The 15,933-nt window shown below is 37.8% G+C and overlaps 1 protein-coding gene across 11 annotated transcripts in view; it reads left to right on the top strand.

Annotated features, from left to right (window-relative positions):
* The window catches only part of RP1 (RP1 axonemal microtubule associated), a 219,289-nt gene that overhangs the window by 117,054 nt on the left and 86,302 nt on the right, over positions 1-15,933 (top strand). For all 11 annotated transcript variants that reach the window (XR_010079946.1, XM_063394047.1, XM_063394058.1 and 8 more), the window contains 3 exons: positions 2,974-3,199; positions 13,089-13,243; positions 13,906-13,984. Coding sequence is in view for 10 of the 11 variants with exons in the window: in XM_063394047.1 (XP_063250117.1) it covers positions 2,974-3,199; positions 13,089-13,243; positions 13,906-13,984 (460 nt within the window). In the remaining variant the exon portion in view is untranslated. The remainder of the gene's footprint in view (positions 1-2,973; positions 3,200-13,088; positions 13,244-13,905; positions 13,985-15,933) is intronic.

Here is a 15,933-nt window from a genome sequence, read left to right as displayed (position 1 = left end):
GTTATCAAATGGTCAGTGTTCTGTGTTTTGAATTAGAGACTTTTCAGACTTGGACATATGCCATTACCTCTAAGTGCAGCATAGTTTTTCCTACCAAAAGCTTCTTAATTTGTAAGTCAAATAGGCAAGGATGCTTTATACTGTTTCTCCCTTTAGCTGAAAGCAAGCAAATATATTTGTCTTGAGACTTTGGGCAAATTCCCCTTTAGCATGTGGTTAATTTGGTTATATCATAACTGCTTTTAGAGTGTGAATGTTAGGGAATGATAGGAAGTATAGAAAGACACGAGGGCGTGCATGTCTAGAGATGCTAAACAGGAATTCAACAAATCTAATTGAACTAGTTGCAACTAGATGCATCTCCTGGAGAAACCTAATGGTCTGGACAGAGCTTTTTGTTCTCTACTGACTTTTCTTGAAACCTCATTTGATTAGGTTTGATGGATTGCTCTCTTGCTTATCCAGTAACAGGAAGTCCCTATATGCTGATATGGTGATGAATGGGCTTCATCATTTCCCTCTCCTTTTTCAATTTGCTTCTTCTTTTTTTCTTTTTTTCCTGTTTTCTTTTTATTTCTTTCTCCCACCCCTATTTTTTGGTCAGGTCTCCTACATGTGCTTATTTTTGTGATATTTTCTCCGATTGTACCAGTGGTCTGCCAAAGATCATCTACTATGTGGCTGGCAGGTTGGGGGAGGTGATTCTGTCCCTCTATTCTGCTCTTGTGGGATCCCACCTGGAGTGCTGCATCCAGCTCTAGGGCCTCCAGCACAAGAAGGAAATGGATCTGGTGGAGCACAGCAGGAGGAGAAGGACCAGAAGGAAATGTTCATGGTCTTTTCATGGGAATTCACATGGAAATATATCTCCCATCTTAGACATCCTTCTGAAACAACAACAACAAATCCACTTTAACATAATATGATAAATCAATATAATTTAAAAATTTTAGCCTGTTTGAGCCAACTCATATGATATATACTATAACTTGTGTGTATATATATATATATATATATGTATATATATACACACTATAGATATGCAAGATTTGCTTTATCATTGTTTCAGTTTGCTTCATAGCCAAGAGACTGATTAGATGCTTCAGAAATTGAAAGGGGCTCTTTTATAGATTTTCTTGGTGCTGACCAAGAATCATGGTAATGATTATTGTATACAATAATCTGTGATGCTTCTCATTCAACAGGCATTAGGCCAGAATTTAATCATGGCTGTGAGGGCACATGGTATCACCATTTTATTTATGAAATTGCCCCTTAACACTTCTTCACCACAAAGAGCAGCCAGTACCTACATCTCAGGAAAGCACCACCTTTGTTGTTCACCAATACCATACTCTACTCAGTTTGCAATAAAGGCTGAGAGTTCTAATATACTTTTATGTTTATTTTCAAAGAAACCTTAGCAATCTCTTGCCCATTGCAGAGGTCTCTGTTTCGAAGCTGGGTGACATTTATTACTGCAACTTAGCCTATGTTCTGGCTGCATTTGTATCTAGTTTCAGAGTGCTTTCAGAGAATCACAGAATTGCTAGGTTGGAAGAGACCTTCAAGATCATCAAGTCCAACCCAACCCTAACACCTCAACTAAACCATGGCACTGCGTGCCACATCAAGTCCTTTTTTAAACACATCCAGGGATGTTGACTCCACCACCTCCCTGGGCAGACCATTCCAGTACTTTATCACTCTTTCATTTAAAAACTTTTTCCTAATATCCAGCCTATATTTTCCTTGGTGCAGCTTGAGACTGTGTCCTCTTGTTCTGTCATTGTTGCCTGGAGAAAGAGACCAAACCCCCACCTGACTACAGCCACCTTTCAGGAAGTTGTAGAGAGTGATAAGGTCACCTCTGAGTCTCCTTTTCTCCAGGCTAAACAACCCCAGCTCCCTCAGTCATTCCTTTTTATCTGTTGCTGTGAATATTAGCAGCATATCTTTAAGGTATATGGTTGCATTAATGCTATAATTGTGTCTTCAGCTGGCACATCTTACTTTAACATACTGTTTTAATATTGCAAAACCTACTACAATGGTCATAGGCGTGACTCTGTTCAGACTTTTTACTACTGCATACATATCATGTCTCACCCTATGAAACTGAGCTATGCCAGGCTTGCCTCAGGGATGTTTGTTTCCTTTTGTTTTGATGTGAAATAGTACAAAATTACTATAATAGTAAAGAAAACTACTATTTCTTTGTTCTTTTTTATTTGGTGATTTTTTTCCCCATTACCTTTTTTCCCCATGACCTTTCAAACACAATGCTGATGAAAAAGTGTTTTTTTAAAAAGGTTGAAAGTGGTTAACCCTGCTTTTGTGCTTAGATTTCTGCCATCAGAATTGCCCAAAATACTTCTGTGGCCCAAAACATAGTGGCTCTTATTTCAAGGCTGCAATATGTGACAGTCATGTTTTACTGTTTAAATTTGCTGCAGTGTGGCATCAGCACTTAAAAAAACAGTTAACCCTGACACCAGTGCACATAAAAACAGGAGTCAGTGAGAAAAGTAGCAGACTGATAAGTAGTAGGAATAGTTAATTGGGCTCTGCTGATGGTAACTGCATGGACTTGTATGATTTCCTGTAGCAATGACTGAACTTCTTTCTGCTTGTTAAGTTATTTGTCTAGAAATAGAGATTTTCATTATAACAGTGGAAAATAGATTCCTTGAGGAGGTCTAGAAACAGACTGTGTTGTTTAAGCCTTTTACTCACTTTAAATAATGTGGTACTGAAGTCAGTAAAATTACACTTGCAGACTACTCCATATGCTTTTACTCTTTGTCTGTGGGATTCATTGTATATTAAGGCTTAGTTTTCCAACAAAACTCAATTACTCTTGGCTATGTTAGCTACACATTTATTTTGCATGCCCAGTATGAGAAGGATGGCTAAAGACAACAGTGTAATTTGTTATTAAAATCTGGATTATTTTTAAATTTTTTTTTACAGGTTGATCTCAGAGATCTTGGGCAGCTATATAAAATTCGCATTGGCCACGACAACACTGGAAATGATCCCAGCTGGTACCTGGAGGAAGTCAGACTTGAAAGAGTAATCCCTCTGTCTGATGCAGAGATTTGCCTCCCCATAGAGAGCTGGCTTTCCGAAGACAGGGATGAAGGTGATACGTGGAGAGAAGTGGCAGTAAGAAACCCTGCAGAGGAGCTTTTGCCATGTACGTGCTCAGTATTTTAGATCATGTGTTCTCTAGCCATATCCTGTGAGTATATAACAGTATTTCATGTTCCCTCCAGGGCAGCCTGCCCAAAAGCCAGTGCAACCATGAAGCAATCCCTTCCAGATTCTTTCTAGCTTCAGGAGAGAGAAGTGATCCTTTAACCCCACTCCTTTCCTTCCAAAAATCAGAATAATAGTTGGTGACCATGGTATCTTACCCTATAAAAGGTTTGATTTCTCAGAGTGGCCATACATCACTGGTAAATACTTCTCTTTACAGAAAGACATCAGGCAGGAAATCAAGTTATATAATGTTGTGTGATATCCAGTGCCTTTTAGCAAGTTTGAGATCATGCTTTCTTGTCCTGCATAAAACATACTTTACAAGAAATCCATGTTAGGAATCATCACACATCTGTTTTTCAAATCAGGCTAGAGTTACAGCCATTCACATAGAAATTGTTAGCTGCAGGGTGACACTTTGAAACCTCAAAGTTTATGACAGTTTTGATGCACTTTGTTCTTTTCAAGTGAAGTGGGAAATAGCCCATCCCATAAGGTTATTATTTAAAAAGTCCTTGGTCTTTATAGAGGAATAGAGACTCAGCATAACTATTATGTGTGATTTTTTTATTAGATTCTCTTTAGATTAATAGAATGACAACAATGCAGCTGGTGGCCAATAATGTCTGACAAGGATAGGTCTTACATAGATAGGGGCTGCCATTTAGCAAATTAGATTCAAACTGATGTAGTGAATTTTGCAAGGTGTCTGGGATTCAACATAAAAAAGATCTTTATCGTTTTAGTGACAATCAAATAATTTCAGAAGAAAATATCACAGAAGTGGAAACCTTTAGGTCAAAAGAATATAATTCTCTGAAAACGATATTAAGATTGTTATGTGAATGTTTCATTGCAGAGGCCAGAAGATGCTGAAAAACACGTATGAGCCAGCTCATATTTGTTTTATTCTTTTTTCTTTCTTTCTTTGTTTTGTGGTTTGTTTTTTTTTTTTTTCAGAATAGTTATTAACTTCAACAAGAGATTTCAGAAAATGGGACTGATCAGGATGAACCAAGTTTTATGATTGTTGACATGTACCACAGTACCATCGTGAGTGGCAACTCACGATGACATATATGTCATTTACTGCAATAGAAAAACAGTGCAGAAGCCAATTAAGTTGTACAAACAATCAATTCAGCATCAATAATTCAAATCTACATTCTGCAATCTAAAAAACCCTTTCACAGAAAAGTACTAATATTCTGGTCAGTGCACTGTATTCATATATTTGTATATGAAAAATCAAGTCAGTTCTATCAAATGCTGGAAATATCTTTAAAATGGCACATTTATTTAGTCTTTAATCACTGTATAACTGCATATTTCCTTGTATTGCAGGAACATTATCTTTAATAAAATATGTCTCAAGTATGTAAGAAAATATATATTTCCAAAAGAACTTGGAAATTTCTCAAAAGTTTAAGTTTTACTAATTAGTTATTGATTTTAGGAACATTTAAATTGAACTTCAATACAAACTCAGCAAGGAGGCCAAAGGATTTCCTATTTATTTTCTCAAGAACAAGCAAATGAAACACTATCCATTTTCATTTCCCATTTAAAAGTTAATTGCTTACAAGCGCTGAGCAAACCACGTCAAGTCACTTTCTCCAGCAGAAGAAACTACATCCTGGTAATTACTTAATGAGGATTTGATATGATTTAGGAGTTTGTATTCTGTACTTTCAATTTAATCTGTTATCTTCTTGTGATACTAGATTTGCTTAAGTATAAAACTCAAGTACTGAGAATTTTAAACAAAACAAAGAAATGTAAACTAAGCACTGAAGGCATTGATCTTGTAATTGCTGTTCTTAAACACTTACCTCCTTGCTCAGCTTCCCTTGTAGAAGAAAGGGTAATTTTTCCTTACTCTTTTTCTCCCTTTCCCCAGCTGAAGTTTTCTGTGCAACCAATATGGACCAAAAGCCTTGGAACTGTTTTTTGACTCCTTTGACTTGCCTTTATTTTTTCTAGCATTCTCTTCTTAAGATCTGAATTTATTTCCTGAATCTGTTAGCTTTTCTTTATCTTCCTCTCTGAACTTGCTTCTTTTCCATTCAAAATTCTCACCTTGGTAACCTCTCTTAGTTTTTCTGACTGTCCCTCAGCCACTTCAAAAAACTGACACTAATCTGGTCTCCTACTCCAAGTATGGATTTCAGTTCTTTCTCCATCGCTCCACCACACCAGTCACAACTTCCTTTCCTAACTCAGGCTACTTCTTCCTCCAATGCATATCTGTCTTTGTCTTCCCTTTTATTATTTTTTCTACATCACCAAGGCTTCTGTGTCCATGGCTCCTTTTTCTTTTCCTGTTACATCTTATCTTTTGCTTTTCCAGCCCTGGAGATCTAAAAAGCTTCACCTGATCTGTCTTTGAAGTTGTCCCTGAATTCAGCATGCTCTTGAACCAGGTGATCCCTGGAGGTTTCCTCCAACCTGTTTTTTGGGGGTTTTTTTGGTGGCTTTTTGTTTGTTTTTGATTTCAGGTTGTTGTTTGTTTTTATTTTGTTTTGGTTTTGTTTTGTTTTGTTTTTCCTGTGATTATTCTATGCAGTCTATGCCTTTTTTTCCTTCTAGAAGTTTCAGATATATTTAGTTTACAAAACTTTACAGGTACTGGATTTTTCATTTGTTGCTCTTTTGATATGGTTTCACCCCCTAGTTACATTGTGATGCACAAAATAAAAATTATTCAACTATTTTCTAAATGATACGTATTGGAAATTAGTAATCATGAGCTGGGTAAATCTCAAAATAAATCAGTCAGTGGAAATAAGATAGAAGACTTCAAATGCTTTTGCCTTAGCTTTACAAGACAGTAGTATGAGGGGAATCAGACCAGATGTGGCTCAGTGAGGCTGCCACAGCTGCATGGCCCCAGGTCCAGCCAGCAGCCAGGCTCTGCAGGTTCCCAGTCAGCAGCCCCAGAGAGCACAGGGATGTGCCACCCACCAAGGCCAGCTGCACAGATCATCCAGACATGCACACCAGTTGCACAAACACAGCACCAGCAGTCTCATTCTACTTCCTCCTCTGGCTGAGCAGGATGGATGTCCAGCAGTGGGACTGTGTATGTGTACAGATGTGTACAGATGTGTACAAGGTAGATCCAACAGCTGGGCTCACACACTCTAATCCACACTTACCCCTTGATCCCAGTCTCTCCAGTTGCTGGCAACTGAACACGTGAGCCCCTGAGGCTGCAGCCCTGCTCCAGGTACAGGTACAGGCCATTTCCCTCATGCCCACCCCAGGAGGTCTCGTGCCTAAATATACCCACACTTCAGGGTGTCTCTGGCTGCTGAGTGGGACTCTCAAGGTCCCTCCAACACTCAGCTGCTCAAGTGGTCTTGCACTCAAAGACATGGGCAGAGAACAGATGTGATCTATTTTCTAACACCACTTCCTCCCCAGGTCACCTAGATGCATCTGTTTCCCTGCCTTTAGTTCCTCTCCTAAATGTCTTATAAGTCCTCTGGAATCACAAAATGTTCCTCTCCTCTGCCCTATATTGCACCCAACACCCTTGGGCATCAAAGCTCATAAGTATGATGGATACCCCAAATTGTCTCATTGTGGTGGGTTTCATGCCCAGACTGAGACTCCTGGAACAGCCCTGCAGGGGCTGGAAGAGGGTTCCCCTTCTCCAAGGTTCCCACCTGCCCTTGTGCACCTGTGATGGTGGAGATGGGCTGATGGTTCCTGTGATGGGCCTGGGAGAAGCCAGAGCAGGGTGTTACCTGGACTGCCCCTTGCCTGTATTCCTTTGTGTATGTGCACACCTTTATCACAGATCCTTACATGGGTTGTCTTCAGGTATGGCTGAACTTTCTTCTAGAGGGGTATCTGATGCAAGAGACACTGTATTTTCTTACTGCTGTGTTTATGTGAATATAAATTTCAAATGAGGATATAAATGGGTAAATGTGTCCTGTTCTTGTTCACACATTCAAAGGAGTAGCTGTACTGAGATGAGATAAAAGACAAATACTGAGACTGAGGCAGAAAAAATTCCAGCTGCAAAGATTTAGTATGCTTTTCCACTTGGAGAAGTGTGCAGGCAAACACAGAAAGGTTAGAAGGTGGCCACTGACTGAAATAGTGCAAAAGATGACCGAAGCAAATAGTAATAACACATCTAATGTTATCTCTACAAAATTTTTATCCCTGTTTTATCACTCAGGAGGCACCAACTACATAAGTAAATAGTCAAGCTTCTTTATTGCAAAATTCATTAGCAAGTGTATTTTTTCAAAGCTGCTAATTTTGTTGCATGTCATGAAGAATATATATTTTTTAGACTATTGCTCCAAATAGTACTAGTGGATGTTAGAGGGCATTAAGTGATTAGAGTGAGAACTATAATTCTAACTGAAGTGTTCTAACATGATATTGTTTTTGTATTTGTGTCTTCTAAATTAATATATGCACCATTTCTGAGGAAGATAGTCCCTCTTAACCAATATTAGCCATTAAGAATTTGTTGTCTTTTAGCTTTAAAACTGCACTAACCTGTATCTTTACCCTTCTGTCATGGCAAAATGACCAAACACCCTCTGTGAAACCCAGCTAGTAAACACCAAGAGATAGCACCAGAGATTCAACCTTGCTGGTTGACAGATTGAGCCAAAATGACCATTTCATTGAAATGGGCATGTCACATGGAAAAAAGGCAGAACCTGGAACAATACTGTGCAATACCGTCCTGGGATCTTGATATGCCAGCAAAAAGGGAAGAGAAACAGTTGGACAATTTTAATGTTGTGTGTCATTTAACATCTCTCCAGGTTTTGTGCTCTTTGGCCTGTTTGTCTGTTTACCCTGGCAGCCTGGTGGGAGTGGATTTGCTCAGTGAAGCACTCAGTGCTAAAATCCCACTTAGTTAAGTGTTTGATGTCCTCTCTGTGGGAGTCTAGAGGGAAGTTACTTCAGGCTTGTTCCTGTCTGTTCTCACAGACTGACTGCCAGTTTGTGTCAAGATGGTTGTCATTTTGTTCCTGGAATGCATTACCTGGTGTAGTTTCATCCAAAAAGAACGTAGTTCTTTGCTCTAAAACCATTCCATGCTTCACACCAGAAAGAAGGAAATAGAACCAATCAGGGGATTCAGTGGTGTAAGAAAACCAGTGTCATTAGGCACAGGCAGCTGTGGATCTTCAATTCATTTGCTCTTAGCTAGAAGTCTCAAATAATGACTGTATTTTAGTAGAATTACTTTGAAAACAGCTGACAATGGGACAGCAGTTTGTACCAAGTCAGCAGAAAGAGACCAGTGTTTCTGCCATGAAAACTTTCGTTTTCATATTCTCAACACTAAATCCTTTAATTCTATTAGGTTTGTTTTCTTCCCCCAAAACATATAAAAATATTAACTTAGTCTTTAGTGCAAAGCAACTGGAGGTGTTCACTGTTTATATTTTCCAAAGGCAAGTGTCATAAGTCATTGAGTTCTCTATATTACTTCTTCAAAAGGAATTGATAATTATATACTTCGCCTGCAAAACTGGGACCAAACTATCTCTTGTCATTGGTGAAGGCTCAGGAATATATCAGTTTTCTGTATTGGAAACCCTGATTCAGGTACCCAGAATGGGAAATCTGGAAAAAAGGGTTCTCTAACTCGTGTTCTATTGCCCTTAATATGCCCTTAGGTTTACCTCTTCTTCATAACCAGGAAAACTTCCTTTCTCTATCTCTTTTGTCCAAGGTAGTTCATTTTTTATGTTATCAATAGATGCCAGAAGCTGGAGTCGAGATTTAAAGAACTCTTGAAGCCTCATGATAGTATCTCAAGAGATAGCATTTTTACAGACTGAGCAACTAGAAATTTGGTACTAGTACACTTGACTGCTCCTGTGACTCTACAGTAATTTTTATATATTTGATACTGTCATTTTTTAGCACAGTTATACTGCTTTAAAGTCTGCATTTTAGAAACTCCTCACCTCTGTCTGAAAACACTTTAGTTCCCTTTCTCATCTGTTTCATCCACGCACCCATGTTGTAGATTTTTCTTTTTGGTTTCTAGAGCTTATCTAAGGTTACCCTGTGAGCAATTTGAAGATTTCAATCACTTATTTTCTGAAAGGTCATTTTCTTTTTTACTGAGTGCTAGCTGAGATTTTTTCCCCCTGTTATTCTGTATTAATTAATCCTCTTATATCCTTTATCAAAGTTACGGTGTTTTCCAAGACATTCTTTTCTATTACTTTGATGTGCTCCACTTTGGACAGATGCCTAGATGTGAGTCTCACAGGTCCCTCTCAATGCTGAAGCACTGTTTCCTGACTTCTGTTGAGTGGCTGGTTTTATGAAATAATTTTCAACAATTTTGTTTGTTTGTTTGTTTGTTTGTATGTTTTTGCCTATGGGTTTACCTCTCTCTGATGGTTTTGTTGCCCCAGTTTACAGCTGGTGTAGTTTCACTGAATCAGCATATAATAAAATGTAATTACTGCTACAGAATAGGGGATCAGACCATACAGTTTTCATTTGCAGAGTTTTGGGATGGCTTTTTCTTCCTGCAGTGAAGGAGGTCTCTGTTGCATATGGGCCTGCAGCAGGGGCCTTAGAATAGGTTGGTTAACCAAAAAAATTGAAACCACAGTCTCAGAGGCTGAACACATTATCTAGGATCATTTTACTTTACTGTCTACACAACAAAATGTGTTTTGTGAACAATATACAGAAAACTCCATTGGAAAAATGTCACTTAGGGTGAGTCTTTTTTTCTCAGCAGTACGTTCAATGGGTAGGTTTGTTCTCCAGATTTGGTTGTATTGTCCCATCAAACAATTAGTGTACCTTGTTTTATCTGTTACAGGATGGCACCGCTGCTCTTGTTCTTAGTTTTGAGCAATCTTTAGCTCAGGAGCCATTAGCAGTAGCACCTTTTGTACATGTTCTGCAATTTAAAGGAACTGCTTGATAAAATCTGAAAAATTCGAATCATCTCAGGCTGGTCTGTGCCTAGGTTTCCATTTGAACAGGAAAGAATTAAATTTGTCCACAATCTATTTAGTGAATGTTTATTTGAATGTGTAGGTGTTTCACCACAGTGGCCATATTCTAATTAGGCATGTGTGCTTCGGACAACATTTTTCTTGCTTCATTTTTTGTGTGATTCCTATGAAATTTCTATGAAATGCATAGAGTATAATGCACACATACTCTAGTTAAGGGATATAAACATTCATTTTATTATCCTAATATAATAGCCTGTATTGTAATAGCCTATATGTATAGAAAAATTTAGAGCACAAACTGGTCTTTTTTGTTAAGAATGTTCCTGTATAAATAATGCATATTGTGTAGCTTAAATAAATGCCAGACCCAACATGTTACAGATGGTGAGGGATGTATAGACACAAGAAACTATGGAAAATATTTTCCATTTTTTTACATTTCAAGATGTGCATGCTGTCTACTTCAGACTGATTTATTTAGGCTGGTAGCAAAAGAAAGCTCTATTTAATGATTAGATCATTATCATCTCTCTGGTTACCACAGAGATGTGCAGTGCTACAAAACCTACTGTAATTTATTTATCTGTTAATGTCTTTGTGTTGTGTTATAATTACCTCTTGTTCTCTTTTTGTGAAAGAGACTTGTTGGTATTTTGGTTTTGTAACCTTTTATTGTTAAACAGTTTCTTAAAAAAAAGCCCCGAATATGCTTTGAATTGTGCTTATAGTTACTGAAAATTTTTATTTTTGGTAATTACTTGTGGTTGTAAGTAATACAGATACCAGTCTTTCCATGTAAACATAGAAACATAACATAAACAGCCTATACCCTTTCCTTTCCTCCCACAGATATTTTACATTTTCAAAACTAAGAATGTAAGTAAGAGCGTAAAAGTGTGGAGGAGACTTCATGTCAATATGTTCCTTCTTTTACTACCTGCAGCATCTTGCTTCATGGGTAGTACAGCCCTGTTTTTAAAATTCCTGGTCACAGATTATTATAATTTTTTAGCCCTTTTTTTTGGAAATACAACCTCTCTCCTAAAGGTTTTGCCCCTTCATGGTCAGTGTGGCTCTTTGCTTTGCTGCATGTTTTCTATCACAGTTTGCTACTACCCCTTATCCTCTGCCCTTTGGCCAGCTATGATTATATTACCAGTTATGATATAAAATGTAATTTGGATATATAGCTCAATTATGCTGATTATCAGGTCAATTTATCTTTGCTGCTTGCTATTCATATCTACAATTAGTTTTAGCATGAATTTTAATGCTAAAAACCTTGAAACTAATTTTTATAAGGCTCTGCCAAAATTTTGAAGATGTGTGTGTGTTATTGAGATCAATTATATGCCATGGGCAGTGTTGGTGCAGTAATGCATGGATGTAAGAGCTGCAATGAATGCTTGGAATTACAGAAAATAATAAAATTGGTCAAGAGACACTACTCCTACTTAGAGTCCCAGTTGTAGTAGTGATAAAGAGATGGAGACACAGTTTTAAGATAATTTTACACAGATTAAATTAAATACCCTAATTTGGTTAAGCATAAAGTCTATCCATCAACATTTCTTCTATCTTTTAATACATGTGGGGCTATTTTTCTCCCTCAAGTATTTGCAGTATTATTTTACTACTTGTTTAGCTTCTCTGGGAATCAGGAGCAGCTGTTTTTCAGTGATGGTGGACAACATGATGTTTGAGTTTTAAAAGCTGACTTGGGAAACAGTGAATAAAAAATTTACGGAAATGTCAGATTTCTAGTAGCTCTTTTGTGGTTTAAGGGTATCAGTATTTTAACTACTTTTTGTATTGTCCAGTTTCAAGCACTTTATTATATTCTGTTTACATCTTTGTTCCTTCTGAAAAGGAAATAATTGTGTTTGTTAGGACTTCTATTACCATTCTTCACTCCCAAGAACTGTTAAAATGACACATAAATGAAACAGTAATCTTCCCTGTGATCTACTACGTAGCAGCAGAAATGGCCAGCTGTGATTAGAATAGAAACACTGCATGGAAAAATTGCCCTTAAAATGTAAACAGGAATAATTTTTTTTAAAGTCCCAGAGAGAAGAACAGAAAGGAAACATAATAGTATATGATCACTGCAATGAATTTTTAAAAATAAATTTGCACATCTGGATAATTTTATAAAAAATATATTACTGTGGCATAGAACATCTTAATACAGTAATTCTAAATTATTCGGCAGAAGTCTTTTAATATGTATATATTTTTTTGTATGTAAGATTTTGGTCTAGACTATAAGGAGAGACATTAAAAAGTTGTAAATATATTTTAACTGAGAGTTGGTTTTGGATGTTCTATCATTCACTAATGATAGATGTAGAAACTTTCAAAAGCAAGATGACTGTTCGTTTTTTATAGATGTGGGAGTTGTTCATCTGCTTGCACCTTTGTATGTGGGGTGAAAATCTAAAACCCCTTGGATTTGTGAATGTTTTTCCTCTTTTAACAAGAAATGAAGGTTAACAACCCAGATAATTGTTTTGTCTAAATCTGGAGGTTGAAAATGCTTTGTTAGTGAAAAGTAGTTGTTACCTCAGATATAGCTGGGTGGTCTCCAGATAAATTGCAAAGAAAGACTTTGTGAATCAGCAATGCATAGCAATGCTCAGAATAGTGTGGTTTTCTTAAGCTTGGTGTTTTAATATTTTTGTGAAGAGAATTAAAATATTGTAACCTAAAAAAGACAAATTCATGAATAGCTGTTGCTACTTACAAACCTGAAAATCAGTAGAGCTTTCAGGCAAAATTTTGATGAGGAAACTTTAGAATCTTGTGCAAACTGAAAGGATAACCTCAAGTTTTTTCTTCTTGTAGTGTTGGTGTATGAGGTGCGTGTATACACAGGTGTTAAACTTGGTGCTGAAACAGAGTCAAATGTTTATATCAACATCATTGGGACAAGAGGAGATACTGGCAAAAGGAAGCTCCATAGATCTAAGAATAATAATATTAAGTTTCAACATGGACAGGTGAAGTAAAAACAATGCTGTTTATGGTAAATAAGAATAAATATGACTAGAAAACTGTTTCATCAAGAAATGTAAATATATTTTTATTTACAGGGCTTATTCAAGCATTGAGCATTTTCCTTATTCAAAATTGCTTACATAATTGTATCATATGGATAATTTTTATCTGCTTGATCAACAATTTACTGAGAGCTTTAGATATTAGAATTTGAGTATTTTGGTTATTTGTTGCACATAAAGATAAAATGATGACAATAACATTTTTGTTGTCCTGAACAGGAAACTCTGATCACAGGAAACACAGGATCACTCCAAATTTTAGAATCAATTTCTAAATCTGTATTATTAAGTATGTTTTCCAATCTTGGTGAGGCACATAGGGCTAGAAAATATGATATAGACACAACTAAATAATTGAAACCGATCATTGTGTCATGGCAAAGGTATCAGTGCTGTCTCTGTGGAGTAACTTTCAGGTGTTATTCACCCTAGAAAGTTTTAAAAGATTCTCACTGTTTGGCCACAATGAATATAAAGCAACTACATTCATTTTGGAGAAAAATAACAGAAAAAAATAGTGAAAACCAGATTTTCTATACTGTTAGAGTCAAAGAAATAGCTGTGTTTATGACCTTTATCATTTTCCTTGTATGGTTCCACAGATGGACATTTTCTGCATAAGGGCTGTCTCACTGGGAGACTTGGAGAAAGTTCTGATTAGCCATGATGGAGCTGGTCCAGGTAGGATTTAATTTCCTAGAGACCAATCTGTTTTCAAGTCCTTTTTAAACACCATCCACTTGTTTATGTTGCATCCTTCATAGAAAATGTGACAGAAGGTCTTGCAGTGATAAAAAGTCTTCCTGCAGGTTGGTCACTGTGATGGGATGATGAAAAACTGTGGTAATGGACAGGAAAAAGGGCATGAGCTTAGTGTCATATACTGTAATTCCACTCTTTGTTTGCACAGTTATTTACAGAGAAAGCACTATTTCTTTGCATGTACAAAACTTTCAAAAGTGTGGCTCACATTGGTAAAACAATCTTTCACTAGAGAAACAGTGAAAACTATCCAGGAAAGAATTAAAGACATTCAGCAGCTGATTCACAACCTGACAAAATTTGAGTAGCTATAGCACAGTGTCCTTGCTGTTTTGGGCAATTGTAGAAGACTTGATTATATATTTGATCTGTGAAAGTCAATGTGGAGCTGTTCCAGTGAGTAACACTGCATTGCAACTTGTAGGGTTTTCAGGAAAAATGAAATAATTTGGTAATGAGATGAATTTTGGGTACAGGACCTCAGAGAAGTCTGCATCTCTCTGGAATGATGCAAATGAAGAGAAAGCTAGCATTTAAAAGCACCAAAGAGGTAAATACTGCAAATATGCATGCAGATTTATATCTAGGAAGAAGCTAAGTGAAGAGAAGGATTTTTAGGCAGTGGAGCTCAGGGCTCCACTGGTAACAGATTATAAAATCCCAAACAATGCCCATCTTGCTGTCTGTGCTGCCTAAGGCTCTGAACAGGCTTGTGACTATTACAGAAATAGCCAAAATAGTGCCTTGGAATGGGGTGTAATCTTGTTTCCTGTATCTGTAGTTCCACAGAGTTTGCTGCCTTCAGCAGTGTGGGTGCTTGTACACCTGAGAGTTTTACATTGTGGTAACCCCAGACATAGCACAAAGGGCACTGTGGCAGAGCCCACCTTCCCTCTGTTCCCCAGTGCACCGTACCATGCTCTCTGCCCTCACACCTCCTTTAACAGGCAGCACAGATCAGCAGGATCAGCATTACAAGTCTGTAACCTAATTCAGCTGTCTAGGAGGTTTTTGACCTTGGAGTTCAAACCTGTGGGTTTGAAGGACTGTCTAAACAGGACAATGGATTGAATTCTATCTGTAACAAAATGTATGCCTTGGTAGTTCAGAAGGCTGTTTGTTGTACTCAGCACAGACAGATCTCACAGATACCTTTTGAATTATATGCAAGATTGGCCCCAAATAAGCCTAGCCTGAGTCAGCTGGGGGGTTGAGAGCTGGAAAGGATTGTGGCTCAGGAGAGACTCAACACTTTAGGGGTTGAGAAGGAGGAAGAAGGATTCCTTTAGAGGTGAGGTACCCCTTTTTCTCATTGCTTGCCTGAGTGAGATGGCAGGAAGGTCTTTAGTCTTGATTAGGAGTCTGTCTTGAAAGGCTCCTAGAATGTATGTTTTCTTTGGGGCTCCTAGGCCACAGGGCACAGATCTATTCCCACAGCTACTGTGAATGAGGAAAGTAAAGGAATTTTACTGAGAACAGGGCTTGCTCCAGGCACTGCCTGGTGATGCGCTTCCTATGTGACAGAAACTGCTGCCTTCTAGGCAGTTCCAGACTTAGATGAAGCCAGAGAGGCAAAGCATAAGGATAAATAGACTGATTGTTTTCTTCTGACCAAAACATCCCACATGCTGTTTTGCTGCAGTGTGCTGGTAGGTGATGGTGTGAGTGAGAGCAGGACATTTGAGAAGGGTGTTGCAGGACAACCAGACCAGTCACCAGGATGGTCACTGGAAGTGATCTAAAAGATCAGCATGGATGTGCCAGGGGTCACTGCAGTTAGAGAAAAGATGAATTCAGTAGCCCAGCAGAAGTGACACTGCCCATCCCCGTGCCTGCAGGTCTCATAGCAGCAAGGCTGTGTGTGTGCT

This window comes from Prinia subflava, chromosome 1 (assembly GCF_021018805.1).
Source record: "Prinia subflava isolate CZ2003 ecotype Zambia chromosome 1, Cam_Psub_1.2, whole genome shotgun sequence".
NCBI classification, from domain to species: Eukaryota; Metazoa; Chordata; class Aves; order Passeriformes; family Cisticolidae; genus Prinia; species Prinia subflava.
This window is presented reverse-complemented; position numbering and strand designations above follow the sequence as displayed.